The sequence below is a fragment of the Balearica regulorum genome, chromosome 6 (genome assembly GCF_011004875.1).
Source record: "Balearica regulorum gibbericeps isolate bBalReg1 chromosome 6, bBalReg1.pri, whole genome shotgun sequence".
NCBI classification, from domain to species: Eukaryota; Metazoa; Chordata; class Aves; order Gruiformes; family Gruidae; genus Balearica; species Balearica regulorum.
This window is the reverse complement of record NC_046189.1, coordinates 17256546-17277929: the sequence shown is the minus strand read 5'-3', so window position 1 is coordinate 17277929 and position 21384 is coordinate 17256546. Positions and strand designations below refer to the sequence as shown.

General features: G+C 39.4%; 1 protein-coding gene across 3 annotated transcripts in view; it reads right to left on the bottom strand.

Annotated features, from left to right (window-relative positions):
• The window catches only part of SESTD1 (SEC14 and spectrin domain containing 1), a 58715-nt gene extending 38223 nt beyond the window's left edge, over positions 1–20492 (bottom strand). Inside the window, exons 1-5 of one of the 3 annotated variants that reach the window (XM_075756518.1) lie at positions 20088–20492; positions 16907–16969; positions 16129–16231; positions 7747–7826; positions 1740–1848 (exon numbers count right to left, since the gene is read on the bottom strand). In XM_075756518.1, the coding sequence (XP_075612633.1) occupies positions 1740–1848; positions 7747–7801 (164 nt within the window). In that variant the 5' untranslated portion in view covers positions 7802–7826; positions 16129–16231; positions 16907–16969; positions 20088–20492. The remainder of the gene's footprint in view (positions 1–1739; positions 1849–7746; positions 7827–16128; positions 16232–16906; positions 16970–20087) is intronic. The other 2 variants (XM_075756520.1, XM_075756519.1) reach the window with 2 other exon arrangements.
• Positions 20493–21384: the final 892 nt, after the last annotated feature.

Here is a 21384-nt window from a genome sequence, read left to right as displayed (position 1 = left end):
GAAAATCATCAAATAGCAAAGAAAGGCATAACAGTAGATTAAACACTAGGAATAAGTTGTCTGAAGTTTGAGGAAAGCTTTACACACACACGCCCCAAAGAATTTTTACACAAGACACTATAAACAGTTATGCTGCTAAAATATTGGACACAGCTATCCATCAACACTAGAATGCATATTTCAAAACAGTTATAGTTACAATATATGGCATTCACAAGTGAATTACAAGTTAGACATATTAGGTTACCTTACACATAGAACTTGGAGAAAAAAGTAACATTAATGTTTCTTGGACAGCTATCTGGGTTTGGGACAACATCCCTTCCCAAACCCTTCCTTTTTTCAAATACTGTTCAGCAAGTCTTTCCAGAAGAAAAAATGCAAGCATTTATGCCAAAAAGTTTGTATTTCCCACTGAAAACAACATGCAAACAAAAATGACGATTTTTCCATACCATAAAAGAGAGGTCATTTCCTCCATGACTGACAAACAGAACATTGTATGTGGGAATACTGAACTTTGCTTTCAAACAGATTGTACAAACTGGGAAAAGTACAAAGAGTACTCTGGTTGAATTTTCAGACAGTTATTTTTACACTAATATATGTAAAAACATACATCAGGATGAGACTGCTGAATAATTAATGCTTGCTAGAACAACAATGCTTGCATCTGTTCCACAAATACTGCCAAGTCCTTAAATCAATGAGTTGACCATTTGGGATTTTCATCACTTTACAAAAGACTGTTTGAAAAACCCTAAAATTTCCATGACTAAAATGATGTGCAATATACTCATATACCTATTGATGTTTTACTTGTAAGCAACCTGAATTTATTCTTTGCTTTTCTCCCCAATCAGAATTTTTTTAAACAGTCTTCAGACAAAAAAAAAAGATAATTTAATTGTGTTTTAAAAATGTTTATATTTTGCTTATTGCAAATAAGTCTTTAGTTATGACATTGTTCCTGTGTTTCCAGACAAGGAACTTAAACAGATACAAAAGCAAGCATTTATCTAAGGGGCTTCTTTCCTTTTTTAAATCAGGGGCACAAGAGAACAAAACAAAGCTATAGGAAAGCTCAATCTCTGGATTTTAAGAAAAAAAAAATGCAGCTAAGCTAGGACCAAGAACTGTCACTATAAGCTTCCAGTGTTACATGCGCAGAACTTGATGATTTTACAGCAAGGTCTAGATGACAGGATACTCAAGTCATCAAGCAGGTTTAAGTAGTACCTTAACTTTAAACATTGAAGTTGGTCATTAACTTCAGTAAGACTTTATATACTTTTAGACTCAGTGCAAACTTAAGCACTACAAGCTACAAAGATTAGGCACATAGCAAAGAAAGAGGATGAAGCTTTTTTACTTTGGGCAATGTTACCTTTGTAAGCTTAGGACTTTCATTAGAATGGCTCATTAATTTACATAACAATTTAAGTGCACTATCATTAAAAAGACATTACCAAAGATATCCCAAGAAAGGAGTGAGGAAATACACAAGGCAAAAAACCCCAGAGCCAGATATACAGAATAAAAGGACACATGCAACCCTTCGTAGATATCCCTTAGTTTGTTGGAATGTATGTTTCTAATTCAGCTAGGCAGTTAACACATTTTAAAAAAACATTTATGTAAAATTCATTTGGTATTGAAAGGCAAATAAAAAGAAAAACCAATAAAAAGATCCCTTCCACCACTGGAAAAGAGAGCTCTTAAAATGACTTTGAAATCACCTTGGGATACTTAGAAGGTAGTCTAGTGTGACACTCAGCTCGTCCATACTCGTCTGTTCAAGGCATAACGGAATTGTCAGAATGAGGCCACTTCTTCTGTCCTTCCCTCCTATTTCAGGGGAGAAAAAAATCATTAGAAAGGTATTGTGGTGGATTTAAGTTAAAAGAAATACTTTGCAGTTACATGGTCTCAAAATACATCACAAAAGTAGTCTATAAAGTTGCTGTGAAAAGCACAGCTGACACTTCACCTCTCAGTTGTAAGGATTCATTCACCACATTGGTATTTAAAGCATCACCAAGGCTTCAGAGCCTAGACCACACCTGTAGCTGTCATAGTCTTTCATCTAGGACTTTCAACCTAAACAACACAAATCAAGTGTTCCAGAAGCATTATTTTTGCTTATCTAGATCACATTTTTAAGAAGTATCTCCTAGGCCTTCCACACTATCAGTCTTTCAGAAACGTGGTAAGCTTCCAAGGTGAGCATGTACCCAGCAGCTCCCACTGGAACATAACAATTCCTAGAAACATTGACTACACAAAGGAGGATCTCGCACCACGCAGGCTGCCCATGGCACATACTCTAAATTGGTAGTTCTTTCTTCAAACAGGTAAGATTTCCAGACCTATCTACAAACACATAACAGTCACCTCACAATCAAGCTAAATATTTCCAACCAGCTGCTTTAATCTTCATATGCCTTTTCAAATCCTTCTGGTAAAGTCATGCAAACAATATCAGCAACAAAAATATTGAAGGAGCTGTCCTCACGTATTCACTGAGATCCAGTAAGATCAACTGTTAAGTTATGCTGATATGCTGCATTTAAGTAGATGTTCCACAACTGCGGTTTGGGTTGTTTTTGGCTAAACAGACTCTCAAGAAAGTCTCTGGAAAGGTACAGTTTAAAAAAAAAATCTTTAAAGAAAGCAGAAATTTTCTCTGCTGATCTTTCTTCTAAAAGATTGACTTCTGAGTCACAGGGGTATGAACCAGTAGCCAAAATGGATTTGGACTAGGTTCTTACCCATAGCTTAAATTGGAACTGAAGCCAAATCCACTGAATACAAGATCACATGAAAAATAAATACTGACATGGCTCCCTGAAACGGTCAATCAGCAAATGCTGTAGAGTGAAGAAAATCAGGGCTGCAACTGACTTATCATAACTTCAAGTACAGGGGCATCACTGGTGACCTTTTGAAGGCAGAAGGCCTTGAGACCAAAACAGTTGCCCCTAAATGGCTGTCAATGCAGAGGATTAAGTAAATGGGTCAAAGGCACCTGCGACAACTTTCTCTTAATTTGGGGCAACTCATCTAGTTCATGTATTCACCATTTTGAGCAAAACAGCTTATCTGTTCCCCCCCCCCTTGAATCTTTTAATGTCTACAACTAGCAAAAAGGAGACCTTAATTTCAAAACTCAATCAAATATTTTGGTTAGGGGAACAGGATAGGAAGTATGAGAAGTGGGGAAGGGAATTTTCACACAAAGTGAAGAACATCAATGAATCCAAACATCCTCCAGAAGGACATAGTACTTGAGTTTATAGTTTATTGAACCATAACTTCAATCATCTTGAAGTTTGGGGGTGGATTTTTAATCCTTGAGTATTTTTTTTGAAACTAATACCCATCTCTACATTAAACCAGTCTCAAAGTAAGTTTTCCACAACCTAGAGTAGCTGAAAGCATTTTCCATTTTATTCAATATTATTTTTTAGAATAAGTTTTAATATATTAGCTATTTATAAAATATTGCAGTTATTTAAGTACATGTAGGAGGCAGTTACTAAACAATTTTCTCCATATTTTAGAAACACTGTACAAAGATAGCCACAATGTCAGCTTTATTTGGGGTGACAAAGAAGCAAAGTAAATATCCATAGCCTGAGAAAAACCACCTTTATTCTCAAATTGTGTTATTCATGTGGTTAAAGCCATTAAATCATGCTTTTCCTTCATAAAGTTACTTAATGTTGTTAGAATTGAAGTTCTCTCTAGTCAGTAAGAACAACTTTTCACAGAATAGTAACAGCTGTGCAGAAATAAGACAAAGGGCATGAGCACAGCAGTGCTTGCAGATGCATACACATACATTGACATAATTTGATAAGAATTCCCCCCATCCATTAGAGATGCAGGCAAGATAATAAAAAACCTGTTTGTTTACACAACATATGCTAGCATCTTAATTGCAATAGGTTGTTTTTTTCCTTGTTTCCAAAGCTATGCAAACTCCCCAAAGAGTATTAAAGGTCCACTCATACACACATTTTGGACCTGCTGCTTTAAGTGGTCCATCGCAGTAGCTGTGTTCCCCTCCCTTTCTTTTTTTTAGGGGAGAATTGTTGCTCGAAAACAGTAGTGCACATTTTAATAACTATATTTCTAAACAAAAGTATAAAGAGTGTGCTATATGAGAGAGAACAAACAGATACTTTTCAGAGAAACGAAGAGGGAATCACAGTTTAAAGCAATAGTTATTTAGATTGTCCACCCTTCTCTGTTTTTGAATGGCAGAAAGCTTGAAAATTGGGAGTGGGGAAGCAGGAAAAAAGGAAGGAAAAATATCTCAGTGCTTTAAGAACTGGACATTTGTTCTCATCTGTACACTTGGAGTGCAAAAAGAATTTCTCTCCACTTGCTACACTGCTTAGTGAACGCACATTAAATCCAACAAGTAAGAGGAAAATGGTAAGTTTATGGATGTAAAATAATCAGAAGCCATACTGATTCAATGGTAGCTTGTTAGCTATCATCTCTCAACAAGAATAAAACATTAAAATAAAGAGGCCTTTTCTTAAGTGTTCAGGCATTGTTTGGTCTTTCCTTATCCATAAGGAAATCCTCATAGAAGGGAGCATAGCAGTTTTTAGGAATATAGAAAACAAGTTTGTTGAAACTAAAGTTTGCAATAGCCAAATTTATGAGTTACATGCTGTAAAATGGAGGAACTATGAAACATTACTGGAGCAGAGAAGAAAACACTGTCAACAAGTATGAATACAAATTAAGAACACAGACTGGACAGAATTTGGCAAACTGAGTGAGCCTGCGATACGAAAAGTAAGAACACAAGAGGTTATGAAGGTATTTCTACAAGGAACAGTAGAAGGGTTGCCTTGAACCAGCTTCCAGGGTCCAAAACTCCATGAGCCACGACAGCAGCTCAGGGCTCTATCGGACAATATATTTGTAAGAATTGTATCTAACATTCCCTTCTCCTCCTCTACTCATGAACTTGTGAGTGGAGCACTGAAGTTGTTCTTTATAATGAATATATACATGGCTGGGGAAGAAAAGGTTTGCAAAAAAACACATTTTCTTCTTGCATTTATAGCAAGTTAGTCTTACCATACCTGATTCATAACTGGAAGGGACTTGTTCTGTTCAAAGTTACTTCTGGATTCATAGACAGAAAAACACCAGCCCCCACAAAAGTAGTTGAATATTAATAGTAGTTCATGTTTTGTTTACAGACACTTGAAAGACTCCGTTGTTGAACAGTCTCTAACTAATGAAAGTTTAGAATTGGCACTTGAAGCCCACTCACGCAAGATACTAGACACACAGAAATTCTCACTTTTATACCTGGATTTACACGGCATTTGCCGAACTGACTAAAAAAAGCCACAAACCAAACCCCAAAACTATAATCTCTTTGACATTTCACAAAAAGACCACAATAATTATCTAAATTATTCAGTTTCATGACAAATCATCTTGTGTAACAACTGGTAGGTTTTTCCCTCAGCTTGTAAACGCTACTAGAAAAGATTCAAACATCCATATTCTGCCTGCACTATGATTTTTGTGCAGCTTTCTTGCACTGAAGTACATACAGATCAGGTAAATATTCTCTTTGTGCTGTGTCAGGTTGACAGAACAAGGTAGAAATTATCACTGATTCTTTCCCTCAGTGAAAAATGACGGCCAGTCATTTATGTAAAAGATAACTGGTATATCTTCATCCATCTAAGAATAATTTTAACTCAAAGCTGTATTTTTAAAGGAAATACTGAAAAAACCTGAATGGGGTATTAAAGGAGTATTAAAGTTACCAGTTAAAGTTATGGTTATCATGCATGTAGTCTAACATTTCCCAATACTAACACACTAAACAATAAGAATTATTTAATTAAACAGTAAAGTTGTTCTTTGATCTTGGTTATATTATTTGTAACTCCTTTCTAAAAGTTGAAAATTCTATAAATATTTACCACCACCTTCAGAATAAAGCGTGTAGTGAGATAAGCCCAATCGCATTGTGATTTTAGGTGTGGCAAATACCACCTCCCTGTCTTACAAGGAGCACTACACTCAGACTAAGTCTTTAAGCTTAGAATTAAACCTGAAAAATAAAATCAGGAGAAATTAACTTCATGTGTGTTGTGACTCAGAAGTGGTGTAGTTTATAAATCGAAAACATGTTTAAGTCAAGGAAAGCAACTAAGAGCATCACACAAAAAAGACATTTTTAAATCCATTTTGCAACAAAGTGGTTGTTCAGGTTTTTTTACCAATTCAGTAGCTTGCCTTCAGTAATGACCTACTAACATGGAAGCCATGGATTCCACATCTGAGGAGACACTGCTCCATTAGAAACCGCCCTTCCCCGAAAAGGAAGGCAGGGCCAACATTATTTGTACCAATTTAACTCAAAAATGACAAGAGACTTCAACATATAAACATTGGAAAACATTTTCCTAATATATTAATGATTTTTAAAAAAAATCAGAAAAATAATGTGGGGTTTTTTAATGAAACTATATGGAATAAAATTGTTTTAAAAAGATATGATAAACTGATTTCTCTGTCAGGTTCTTTTACTTACACTGAAGAAAGCTTAAAAGAACTACTCCATGAATCTTTACTATTCATTAAATTAAAGCATCCATTAATACTACACAATTCCAAAAAGGTCAAAACTACTTAGAAATATGTAGGTTCAAAGAGGTTCCTAGCATTTAAACTGTCACTCAACAAATTACTTTTCACTAAGAACATCTATATTTTGAAATGGATCAGGCAGCTTTAATAACAAGTTGAAAAAACGCACTCTAGTTAATGAGAGCTTCCCCCTGCAGTATAATGCAATCACACTATGCATCTGCTATTACTACAAAAGAAATTGCTCACTGTCCAAGCTTTAATGTAAGTTGAGTTTAGGGGGGAAGGGGGATGTTATTTGTTTGTCTGTAAACAGGAATTGTTTGATTTGCAATTTCTGGGGACAGAGGGCAAATTCAAAACAAAAGAAATCTATTAACAAAAGGAACAGGTTTCACTTCTCAAGTGACTGAGGCAGGCTAAACTAGACCAGCTAAAGTAAACTAAACCAGAAAAATATTTATTTATGGGAGCACTTGTCAATTTGTGAAGTTAAGAAGTGTCCTGCAAGTTACCTACCTACCCTAGAGTAAACAATCAAACATCAAGAACCAACACAGCTATCTATGACAACAGTGAAATCAGCAAGAGAACATCATTCATCATGTTAAGCATTCCTTTTTGCTTTTCTTTGGCATGGGGAGGAGAGAAAGTTACCTTCACCACAAGATTCAAGAAGTTTTAATAATTACAATTACTCAAGCCTTGCCTGAATTAACTACTTGGTAATAATCAAAATGTTGCAATGCACAGCTAATTCTGCTTCCAACCATTTCTATGTTGGAGAAAAGACGAAGTGAAAAGGAAGGAAATATTTTTCTAAAAAAAATCCTAAAAATATTCACTCTATTTCTGAAATCACGTTAAAAAACAAACAGAAAGGATGTCTTCTAAATCATCATTCTTTTATATATGGACCGAAACCTCATGAAATCAACTTTATGGGTTGAGTTACAAGCTCCAGCGAAAAAAGTGCTAAATGCCAACAGCAATAGCTTGGCTAGTAGATTAAAAGTTAAATACAATCAACAAAGACAGAGTAACCAAGCTAAAATTCCCATTCAAATTATGCAGGGAGGAACCAATAAGGAAAAACAGAAACTGTACCTGAAAGAAAAGCCAATTTTTTCTTCAGAATGGGTAATATTACTGAAGCTTCCATTCTACTTCAGATAATTTTCACAGCTCTGAAACACAAGAAGTTAAAGTTGTCAAGCATGGGAAATAAATTCCAATGTTTCACTAGAATAAGTACTGGCCAAAACACTTCTGTACTCTTCTGAAGAAAGCACAGAACACTGTTACCAAAATCCAAAGTACTGTAAAAACTGAAGAAAAAACATTATCATAGGCATTTATCCATGTAAATCTTTTTAATTAAAGATTTCTTCCTCATCACTGTAAAAAAAAACCCAACAAAAAACCTCCACCAAAACCCACATACCTCAAAGGAGAATCTCAACCCACGACACAGAGAATTTTATATAAAAGTTTGTTCCTCACCCCTATTAAATTACAATTAATTTACAGGTACATCATCTTGTTTGCTCAGTCATCCAGATGTAAAATGTGTAAATAAAATTACACTTTTGCATAGTCTGTCTCATATTACCAGAAATATATTATGCTGCATTTATGTCAAGACACTGCCATTAGTAGGTCCTCAATTAAAGAAAAACACCCAACAGCCAGAGTAAACATGTCTAACCTAGAGCTGGAAATGTTTCTGCTCCCTGTGTCTCCAAATCCCTTCCTACCCTCATACCATTTTTATTGCATTATGAACTGCAATTCACTCTGATTAAGCTTCTGTGTTTCACTGACAACACGATGCTTGAACTGCAACCTCCTCTTCCAGTCTACACAAAGTACCAACTGGCATCTGCTTGTAAGTCTTTGAGTTAATGCTTGCCAAATCAATCCATATAATCAAAACTCTAATTCTGCACAGAAATACGCAATTCAAAATATGCGCCAGTATCCAGTCAAAATAAAAAACAGATTAAAAATATTATTTTTTTCTTTAATTCCAGGCACAGGGCTGCAAACTGCAACCTGGAGTTCTCTGTCTAGATACTTCAGCATTCATACACACGAACAGAACTTTCTCCCTAGGGTGGAGGGGAACTTGACTGAATCAAGACTGTAAGTGATCTAGGAGAAAAAAAGAAGAAACCAAAAGAACTCCAAGTAGAGAGCCTGGAGTAAAACTGAATAGCTGCTCCTTTTGTTAAAACAATGAGCTTCATTATAAACAAAAAAAAGCAGAATGATTATTTTTATTATGAAACAGAAATAACATTTCAACAACTTTTTACTGTCCCTCCCTGTTCCAATGTGTAATGCTTCACAATGTTCATTCCCACCCCTTATCCCAAAATCTCCATATATATGTATCATTTTTGTCCCATATAAAATACACATTTCCCACATTACAGAAGGAAACAAATTTCAGTTCTTTCAGGAAACTGAGTCCCAATACAGCTTGCACTTGAAGCAATTACTCAAATAAGCATCCTATTAGAGCTTCCTGTAGGCTTCAGACAAAAATTCATAGGTTACCTGTTGCATAAAACACAAAACTCAAGAATGACTTGGGCAGTCATTTTTGTTCCTCATCCACCACGTGCAAACCATCCTGTCTAGGCTATTTAACTTTGGCGGTATTCTTCTTTTCTTAAGATGTGGAACACGTACCTTGTAATGATTTTCCTCTCTCCTCCCCAAGTTATATTTCAAAATTATTACAAATGGCTCTTTATTATAACCAATTAAGAAAGCCCAAACCTACACATACTTCATTATCCTCATATTTTCATATATGAACAAAAGTTTGCATCAACTTTTGACTCCAGGGAACATGTTACTCTGCTGTTGTGAAAAGATCTATTTATTTAATATGAAAGCACTGCATGGCTTTCTGCCACAGTAGTGGCACTGTCCATAGATCAAAATAGTTCTTTTGTTCGGTATTTCCTGAAACCAAAGGAAGCATTCTGCGCATTTGGGGTAGAGGGAGGTGAGTCAGAACAATTGCCAATAATTTCAAACACCTAGCCTCTGTTCCAGAAGCTCCTGAAGTTTTCAATTACGTCTCTTCTGTGAGAGCCTTGATGTGCTCCATCTAGAAGGAAACTCTCACCAGAGTAAGCTATCGGAACATACCAGAAAAAAGTCTTCAGGTTTAAAAATGAAGTTTAATATCCCTCTCTGTCTTTAAGACTCCAGATAATCTCAGGATGAATTAAACTAAATGGTTTTTTTTTTTTTTTTTTTAATATTGGAAAGTGAAACAATTTCAAGAGAGCTGGTGTCAACTTTCTGCTGGGAGCTGTCAAAGGTGTTTTAAAAAATGTACACTGGTAAAAAGCAGATAAGTATATTTAGATCTACAAATAAAACATAAGGTCTTTTTAACTTGTTCTGAGGAAGACAAAACAACCAGCTCAAACTGGCCATCAAGCTCTCAATTTAGAATGAGGAGAGAATGATGTGTTGCTCAATGTTGTACCACTATTTAGGTCAAATAGATCCATGATTGTCTAATCATCAATAGAAAAGGCATTTAGAGTCATTAAATAGAAAAAAGCTATAGAGGAAAATCGAGAGCACTGTAGAGAACAGATTTCAATTCAGGAAAGTGAAATACTTCAAGAAGTTGCATTTTATCACTTCTGAAACAAAGACATAAAATTTTTATATGCTCAAATTTTACAGATATGAAATAAGTTAAAGAGGTTAAATCTGTTTGCTAAATTTCAGAAACAATCTACAGCACTGCATGCCCACCTGGAATCTACTTTGCCAATTAAAATATTATATGCCAAATTGTAAAACTTGTGTATGCAGGAAACATGCTAAATAAAAGAACCATATTGAAGAACCTCACTGAACTTGTTTAGAATAACCTGGGCTTTCAGGTTTTTAAATCAATACAGCAACATTAATCTCCAACAACGTATTAATTCTTTTGAAGATTTCCACAGAAAAGCAGCAAGACTAGTCCACATAATATTTGTATTTAAAATCTAAATATTTGAAATGTGTTTCAGTGAAACAGAAAACTCTTCCAACCCCCTCACGAAACAGAAACTAAGAGAATTGTCTCCACAAGTAGTACTAAATACAAACTTAAATGAAATAGGTGTACATTAGGTGGAAGATGGGGAGACAGTAAATAAATAGTAAAAAAAAAGATAAAATTTACAGAACAGGTAAAAACGCAGACAATATTTCAGGCTGTACTGCAAGGTGATATCAAATCATGACTTCGTAGGCTGCATCCCCTATCATATCTAGGGTCTGGAAAGACTGTAAAATACATTGGTTTACCCAGCAGAGTTTAAATTCTAGAAATTCTTTCCAAAAAAAACCCCAACACACACAACTCAAAAGCCACAACACCCACACACAATATCAAGTACGTGTAATTCAGCACTAAAGTGCATAATTTCTGATGAATGAAGACTATCACCTGCATTTTCTGCTACACATCTTCAGTCTCACCTAATAAAAAAATTAAATAAGGACCAATGTCCAGACACTGTTTAAACCCATTGAAAAAGTCTATTAGAGAGAGAGGGCAGAGGGCAAAGCTGACAGACTCACATTGATTAGATGACTTGAAGTAAGATGCCCTGAAGATGTTAGAAGCAACCCAGTGAGAACCACTGGTCAAAAAACATTAACAAACAAAATTAATTCAGGCTCAATGAGAATATAAACATGCTTACACAAATTCGTTAGATCTGAAATATTCAATACTCTCAGTACATGGTGCAAGGTCTTTAAATGGGTTAGTCTGTTCACAAGCATCTATTGCAGGTTTCAAAGAATGAATACTTTCTTCATTCTCTCATCATGTATCAAGCAAGAGAGAGTAGCTGGTCTGTTACACACAGAACTAAAAATCGGGGGAAAAATCTGGTTTCTATTCCTTGTTCTGCTATGAAATATACGTATGGCTTTCAGCAAGTCATTTATCCCTTTTAGTCTTCGTTCAGTCCCTCCATCCGTAAAATGGAGATGTTATATTAATTCCCCTTTTTACAAGGGTGTTGTGATGTTTAATTCATTAATGTTTTTGAAGACTTGAGAGATTAGAAGGAACTCCATAGATCTGCCTATAAATAACCAGGCAGATGGGCAGCTACATTCAAAATTGTAGCAGCTTGCAAGTCCAGGCACAAACAATAGCACAAATAACAGACATTCTGCAGTACTGCAAAACAAAAAACAAAAAAGCCTCAGTCATACAGAATGAAATTCTTTTTTTCCACCTTTTAAAATTAAATTTTGAATTGCAGACCTTCAAAATTAACACCTTCATTCCCTGAAGCCAGCATGAAAGTTTTTTCAGATGCTAAGTTCAACCCACAAAGCATTACCCCATGCTTTTTCTGGATCAGCTTAAAAAAAGTTCATCCATCCCACACAGAAATAAAATACATTTACAAAAAAGAGACAGAAAGCTGAATATTACAATTATCTACATAGACTGTTATTTCACCTTCCTTTGAAGCTACATTAAAGCTGTGGGAGAAATGATATCCTAAGTGGCACAAAGACAGAACACAAATGAAGGTGTCTCCAGGGCTGATACCCCACAGTAATTTGAGAAGCACACCAGATCTGCCCAAAAAATGGAAAGAGGCTGTAAGCATTCATTTGTTTATGCTGTCTTCAATTAAAGACCACATGGAACTAGGTTACTCAGCTGGACAGTTTCAAAATAACAATAAAACCTGACAAACATCAGCTTAGGTACTCAAATGCAGCATTTGGATTTTAGTCTTTATGCTTTATGAGCAACACTAATAAATTTTTACGTTAGAGCCCTTTAAAGCCTCAGGAGAAAAGGTAACTCCACATATTTAGAAAAGATCAAATCAAGGTTTTTGGTTTATTCAACTATCTTCTTCAGTTATAACTATTTTCTTTTTGACTATTGGTAAAAACTATTCATAAAAAAGGGCATACTGAAGTCTTGTATTGCGCCTAATTTTCAAGTTGTACGCAAAATATTCCTGATCTTCCATAACTTCTTAATTCATACTAAAGGATTAAGAAAATAAAAAAACAGACTCATTAGATTTCATCAGTATGTAAGCTTGTTCAATTTTAAAGCAATTAAATGCAACCATACAATGTCAGTTCCATCACACATACACAGTTAGCACTAACTCAGCAACTTGTGACAGCAAAGGAATGGACAGATTGAAAACGTGCTCTACTTTTGGTTAAACCTAGGGTTAACAGTTTGCTAGGCCACGATCCAAAAGCACATGCCACAGCCATACCAAATTTAAGGGTGGAAAAACTCCATTTCTCCTGTCCCATTTTCACCTGGAGGTTCAAGGCTTACCTTGTACACTTTGTCTTCTAACTATAGTTAATAATAGAATTTAGAACAGCTGTCTGAACTACTTCCTCTATTTAACCCATTTTCCATATTCATTTCCCCCCCCCCTTCCTCCCTCTCCCCAGCATTCTGTGAGAAGTAAAAGATGAGTGAACCAGCAAATGGAAAACAAGTGAATAAGAGAGGTTATGCCATTAGAGAAGAAAATGAGGTTGTGCTCATAATTTAACTTTGATCTCAGTCGACTATTCATTTCACAGAATGGTAGAGCTATTCCTCAAACTTAGAGCAAATGTCAGAGGGAAAGAAAAGAAGGAAGAATACTGAGCACAAAAACAATATAACTGAGGATGCACAATAACACCTACACATACAGCTGTGAAACACAATACCAATGGCTCAGTCTTTTTGTACAAGAAGGGCAAGCACAGGATACTGTGCAGCAATTAGCACTCTCTCAAAGAATAGCACTTCTTTGGATTCAAAGGCCAATGTCCACAGACAGCAGTCTTGCTCCAACCCAAAGGAACACAGAAGTTTGTAATGATGCTACAACATGACATACAAAATGACAGCTTGCTACAGTATTCTACCCCTTGCAGCCTCAGGCCAAGCCAAACACATATGGTATATGTTAAATTACAGCAGAATTCAGACTTCTTTAATCTACACTAGCAGAGAAAATAAGTCACAGGTTTTCAACGCATCTCCACACTGCCTTTTCTGCCATGTTTAGAGATACATCCCATGTTTACCTTCCTGCAGAACCTTAGAGCTTGCTGTTGTAGGATGTTACCACAGGCAACAGAAGATTCGGATCTACCTTATAGCCTCTCTTGCAACAGGCAGCCACAACAGCAGAAGTTGCCGTCATCTGGTATAGTCCCAACTCGCTTCACAGCATCAAGTGACCACAGAATACACAAAATGATGTAATATGGGAGGTTGCTTCTTCCACCACTTTCTACATAGCAATAGGTCAATTGAAATGCTATGTTCAAAGCATAGTACAGTAATTTTCTCTTCCTTGTCACATTTCCCTAAAATCCTTAAAAAAAAAATCTCAGATTCTGCTCTTTAAAATTTTACTTAGTCAGAGATCATGTGGAAATAAGACAGAAATCCCACAGACTGTAAATTCTCCCACAGAAATAGTTTTTGAGTCACAGGTCGGGGAAAGAATAACAATCAATGAATAGTAGAATAAAATCACATACTCTTCTTCTAGCGCCACCTTCTAAAACACACACACACACTGCCCCCCCCAAAAAACCAAAAAACCAAACCCCAAAACAAACCCACCCCCACCCCCCCAAAACACCAAACAAGTCATAAAAGCTTGCAAGAATGAGCTGGGGAAAGCGAGTAGCGGAATACCTTATCACCAGTTCTTTAAGGAACTGTCCAAAACCAGTTTGTGATGAAAGATCAGAGGGTTCTTACGCCTTCAGTACTTCATAAAACTAACTATGACAGTGGGAGGAAAGAGATTGGACAATTCCAGGCCATAAGCAGCTGATTCAAAAGACACAGTCAAAAGACAAACAGCTGCACTGATGAGTGCAACTGTTGGCAGTTTGGAACAAATGAAAAATAACTTTCCTCTGGGGTGCAAGATTAGAACTTCTTGTTCCTTTTATAACATTTATGTAAGAAAACAATCTACAACCTCATAACAATACACATACTTGGCACTGGTTACAAGTGCATGTGGCTCAGGCCCTCGGAATCACTTCTCAGTCCAGTGTAGTGACACTACAACTGAATGAAAGCAAAACAAAAAAGCTCTTCTCAGCAGAAATCCATATAGAGTGGCAGGGGGTGTGAAAGGGCAAGGGATTGTTTGAGGGAAAAAGTAGGGTGGGGTGCGTAGACATAAGCGTAACAGACACAAAAGCAGTCATCCTTTTTAGGTGGAGAAAACTGACACAAACCAGGAAAACAAATGAGAGGCTAATATAAAAAGACTGTTTACAAATCTCAAACATTGAATTTGATACCTGACCAAAAAGGTTCCCAGCTCAAGAGAAAGATTTTGTGGGGAACTTGAAAGATCCTGAACAATTTCCTCTGTAGTTTTTTAAAAAAATTCATGGTAATGGCTTCCCCCTCCCAACTGCACAACACACAAGGTAGACACATTGAGGATAATTTATTCCTTCATAAGGAATAAGTAATTTGAGAACTTTGCTAATCTTAACCAAACATGAAAGTAGAAGAGACTGAAATATGCCAGATCTGGGACGTAAATACCTTGTTCATTCACATTTTTAAGTTTCAAAATATTTCAGAATTACACAAATTCATTGATATACAAAATAAAAATAATTATCTATGCTGCACTTGAAGTACTGTGCGCAAGAGAAATAAATCTTTAACTTGCACATATGTCTTCAGTTTTTGTGCTTATTAAAAACTCTGAACATTTCAGCTGGAAATCACAAATCAAATTGGCCACAGCAACCACCCACAGTGACCACAGCACCTCTCCCTCTCTCCCACCCCTTCAAACATGTAGCATGCCATCATAATAAATAAATACATGGTCACATGCTTCAGAGAATATAAAATCAAGCTCTCTAAACTGCTACCTGGAGCAGCTTGCATAGATGCACCACTCGTACATTTTCCACTTACACTATTTTCTAGGGCCAAAGCAGAACGTACCATGAAAGAATTAGCAAACAGGTATGCTAGCAGAGAGAAAACAGAGAACCTGGATTGAGGGTACAGTGATTAGAAAGAAACCATCGCTTTTACCAACGCCTAAAAGTAGATAAGCCATGGCACCTTTCATCTACATACTATGTGTCCATCCTGATCCTTTTCCTCAAGAAGGGCCATTTATTTTCTCAAATTCAGCTGTACATACGATTTAGTGACCAAAACATCAAGTTAACATCAAATCCATTTACCTTATTCTTCCAACACCATTCTTTTGGTGAGGGAGAGGTTAGGGGCAGTAGCCTTACTTGGTCTGGTCAACATTTATCCTTCATGGTATCTCTAAGAACACATCTCAAGTTCAACTCTGCCAACACCATGAGTTTAGCTTGGCTCTGAATTCTCACATGCCTACTACATCTATCTCCCTTGAATCACTGATTCTGTGAAGCCCTAAGTCATACCTTCATCTCCTCTTAACTATTGTAATTTCCTTCTTAATGGGTTCTTTATGTCCCAGCGTTCCAAACTTCAGCTTGTCCAAAATGCAGCAGCTCATCTTCTCACCTAGAAACAGGAAAACAACACTCCATATTGATTTTCACTTGCTTCCTTGTCGAGTTTAGAGTCTGCTGTAAGGATATCCTCACTTCAAAATCTCTCACTCTCATTCAGTCTAGAGTAAAAAGCTTTGCTAGTGCATTTTTCTATTTGCTCACCCAAGGTGCTCAAGTCTCTCATTTCTCTTCTGTGCACAGGCTTATCAACCCCAGAGCAGCAACAACCTACTGCAATGCTTTTAAAACATCTTTCCTTACTCTCACACACAACCACAGCTCCCTCTAACTTAAAATCCACCTATCTCCAGTCTTATGCAACCCTCCACTGTATTTGCAAACACTATGCTGAGACACTAACACACACTACATGAGACACTGTAACACAAGCTGCACTATTTTATAGTATCTAAGCCAAACTATGTAACATAACTTTAGTATCAGAAGCTTTGGTTATGTTATAGCACCTTTTAAAGATTTTTTTTAAAAGTCACAAGATGAAAACAAGGTAAAGTAGGTAAGTTAAAGAAGGCATGAGTTACAGCCTAAGTAAGTTTGGGCAAAACCAATTGCAAAGATACTGTTCTATGTAGTGTATTCATCAGTGTCAAAGCTTTGTAACAACCAAGGATATTGTGTGAAAATTTTAAAGATCTTATTTTTGGAAGAGATTGATTTTACTTACCATTGGTACTGGAACACAACACTGTCTGTTAGGGATACAAGTATGAGCTCCAGATCCCAGATTCTGCAGATTTAAATGAAAAAAACTATTTTACCATATTTTTAGATGTTAATACCCAATCTAAAACTTTATTTCCTTAGAGGTAATAAACCCTTGTTTTTAACAAAGCTACATAATAGGGGAGTCAACATTTCTATTATATATTCACAAATACTTGTAAGCTGGGCATTCAAGTTGAGGGGACAGCAGGAATCCCGTATTTTCTACCAAAACATATGGTAGACATCAACATTGTTTATAATTAGCAGGCAATGCTCCTGAGGCAGCACCGGAAGCAGCAGGAAAGTAACAAGAACCAGAATCCTTGTAGTATGCTTTCAGTCAGAGGTAATCTACACAGAGTTTTAGGCAAAATTGAAAATAGAAGAGTGTTAGCATTTTTTTGTGAAAAAGAGAAAGAAGGTATTCCTACAAGCTAAGTTAATCAATGCTCTAAAATTTAAAAAACAACAAATCGTAACAAATTAAAAAATGTAGATAGTCCCTATTTGTATTAGAAGATGCAGAATGAAGAGATAAGCATCAAACATAAACGCTCAGCAAATGCTTTAAGACTTGCATGAAACCTTTTAACTGATCAAATTCTACCCACCAACAAAACCCAAAACCTCAAAATTAGCGTATACTGTGTTACAGGCAAAGCCAAGATGCTGAACACATTTCGTAGGTTTTACAGTTACTCAGATGCAGCAGTCATTACAGTAATATCTCTCATAACAAGTTTTAAATTAAAAAACCCTCACATTACTGGAAGTTTTCTAGTCAGGCAAATAAAGTAGCAGCCTCAAAAAGATGGAGAAAAGGCAAGAGCACACACCTATAGATCAGGAACAAGAATATGAATAGCAAGTGCTCAAGGCAGCTTGAGCAGAGATGCAGTAGAAGTCCTGCAACATCATTTCTTATCCCTACAAGGCCCTAGGGTAGGTTTTGCCTACTTTATAAGAAGCTACCTATTGAAGGTGTTCTGTATTTCCCCAGCCACACATGGGTGTTCCTCTTCATACTCTATTCCTAAGGACTCTCAACAGTAGGTAGCATTGCACCAGAGTTCACCATCAATGTACCTAATCTCTTCCACAAGTACCTCTAGTCCCCTCCCTGCTACCACTCCCAAAGAGCAGTCAACTGAAACCAAGCTGAACTTCACCCAACTCCTTTATTCTGCTGCTGGAAAATAACAAAACAATGTACATTTCCCATTCACACAAGCTTTACTGAGCAATATAATTCCAAAGCCAATTTACAATTATAGCCTACGACTCCATGAGACATCATGGCATTGTTTCTTGTAAGAAATTTATGTGTTTTCTTCTCTTGTTTCCAGAAAAACTGATGTTACAGATGATCTAAACTGCAAACAAAATAGCATCTATTAGCTACTACTTTACTACTTTAGTAAAAACAGTTGGCTGAGGGGATTTTACAGGACTCTTCAAGCAGCAATCTATGATTTTAAAAATTGTGCAAAATCCTCAAGTCCATCGCTAGAAGAACCTTGTAATTGCTCCTAGTTTTGGTGAAGTTTTTTATTTTCCATCTGACAGAGCAAAGCAGGATCAGCACCTTACCAGCAAGCAGCAGGCCCCTCGGACCAAGCTTCAGTTCTATTCTGTGGCTCACCTTCCCCCTTTTCTCCTCCTTAAGTTTCTGCTTGGTATAGACAATGGGACTAGGACTATAAAAATTCACATTCAGAAATTGAGAACCCTTATTAGCATGGATGTTCATCACCATCACTGTTCATATACTGTAATAACAGTATTCATTATTTACTATACGCTGAATCTTAGCGGAATGTCACAGAATGAGGAAAGAGGGGGAAAACCCCAACACCTCCTCTTCACAGAGGATTCTAATGTGTGAATGAAGTCCACATCCAATCATTAGGACAATGCAGACACTGCAATACTAAAACGCAGAGGTCCAGTATTTCCTTTGGGATGAAGAAAGATGAAAGGACAACTGACAAAAGCATCTACTAATACCCATCCATATAAGCCTTCCTAATTTTGCTCATTAAAAACGTTACAAAAACTCAAAAAAAAAGAACCATTCTCCAATAATCATCTCCACGCTTAAACAGTTGCTTCCATACACTTGTACAAATTCTTTAAGAGAAAAGGTGCTTTAGAACATCTTGTTCACACAACTGCCTAGATAAAAAAGCTCTGTTAGCTCTGTTGAGGGGGAACGAGGGACACTAGAGTTACGTGGAGAAAGGCAAAATTGCTAGACAATGGTCCTGTCAAAAATCAACGAAATGGCAACCGTGGCTCTGAGCAACCACTGCTTCAGCAGTGAATCAGCTTCCCGACCAGGCAGCGCTTCCAGAAGCCCAGGAGCGCCCGACGCCGAGGCAGTGACACGGCCGTGACTCGTCCCCACCAGCCCAACGCCGCACTGACCAGCGGCGACGCACCGGGAAAATCCCCACGAGAAGCCGAGCGGATCGGCGAGCCGGGGAGCCGGCTCCCGCCCCCGTCACCGTCCGGGGAGCTCTCCCTTGCCCTACACCCTCTCCTTTCCGAGCCTGCCGTGGCACCCACGGAGCGGCCGCGGCGGGGCCCCGGCGGGAGGGGGCCGCCGCCCTCCCGCGCCCGCCGCCCGCACAAAGGCGGACCCCGGCGAGGCGGCAGTGGCCACCCGGGAGCCCCCCCCCGCCACCGCGGCCACGTATGTAGCAGCGGCACGAACAATACCCAAACCTGTTGCGCGGGTTCCCCTGGGCTGCACCGGCCTGCCGTGCCCCCGGCCCGCGAACAGCCGGCGGGACCCACAAAGGGGCAGGGAAACGGGAGGAGGGGTGGGGGGAGAGGAGGCGACGAGCTCCGCAGCCGGCCGCCAGGTACCCCGTTAGCCTGCCCGCCTGCCGCGGGGATGCGGTACCGGCCAGGGAGGGCGGGCACGGGAGGGCTGCCCTGCCGCAAGGCCGGGCCACCGCCGCCCCCCGGGAGGGCCGGGAGCCAGCCGCCGCCCGACGGAACGGGGCGCCCCACAGCTCCAACACGGCCACCCGGGGAACAAAGCGCGGCCAGGCCGCAGGGCCTGCGCTGCGCCCGGGGCCGCCCCTCCGCGGAGCTGGGGCGGGCGAAGACTCCCTCCGGACGCGGCTACTCACCCCGCTGCAGCGCTCCGGGTGCCCGGGCTTGGGAGGACGCCGGCGGCAGGGCAGGCGGACGCGGGGCGGAGCCTGGACCCGCCCGCTCCGGCCAGGCTGCGGCGGCTGCCCTCAGCCGCCTCGTACCGCCTCGCTGGCCCAGCGGCAGCCCCCGGGAGCAGCTCCGACCCCTCCTCCGTCGGCAAGGAGACAGCGAGCACCGGACGCTGCTGGGCGCGGGCCCACCTCCGCTCCGCCGCCCTCCCCTCAGCCACCCCCCCCCCCCACCTCCCCCCGCCTGCGGGGCGCGGAGCCGCCGTACCGCCCGCCCCTCCCGCGGAGCCGCCGCGGCAGCTGCGCGGCAGCTGGCCGGGCCCAGAGACGGGCAGCGCGAAGCCCCACCCCACCAGGAGACAATGCGCCGCCGCTGCCCCGCTAGGGGGTGCGGAGCGCTGCGCCCCGCAGGCCTTGGCGGCACCAGGGCCCCCGTCCCGCCGGCCGGCCTCCTCTCAGTAACTGAGGAGCCGCTGTAAATACCCAGCGTGGGACAGGCGGGAGTCTGGCCACGGATTTCTGAGCGCTAGCAGTCATGCTAAGATAACAGTACTCGCGCTTTACTATTTGGAGATGCTTGTGTGTGAGTGTGTGTTAAATGCGAGTCAAATTGATCACAGGTGAAAACTGGTCGTTGATAGTGCCTCAGGCAGATGGCGGCTTCCACCTGTGGCCCTTTGCCATCAGTGTTTCAGTAATCACAACGCTAACTCGTACTTTATTTTCCCCAGATTGCAGCTAATTGATCGTTTGTCTAGGCTACTGGGCACGCATCCTGAAACTGTCACGCCAAGGCTAAAATAATAAAAGAAAAAATGTGGAAAGAAATGCTATGAAGAAAGCCAGCCAGGACACTTGTCTTGCTTTCAGTTTAACTGGCCTGGGTCAAGTTGCTGTCAGTCTTAAATCTCCTGCTGAACACATCATTTTTAGGCTATGTAACAACTCAGAAAAACCCCCAAAACTGGCTTCTGCAAACTATCTAAACAGGAATTTGCTCTTGTTATTTGCAGAGTGACTGAATATCATTTAGTATATCTCATTCCAAATATGAAAACTGTCTCACACAGGCTGGAACTGCTTGGTTTCTCCCCGCAAAACAGAGCTTGCTAAACTGGCACAGTTTGCCCCCGTTCCTGCTGGCTGCCAGTCAACGTCTGCTGCAGCAATCGCCCTCAGCATCGCCATCGGAACACGCCTGTGGTAATGGCCTCAACCCTGGCCTCTGCTGACCCAGAAACTGTCCCTCTCTCAGCAACGCAGC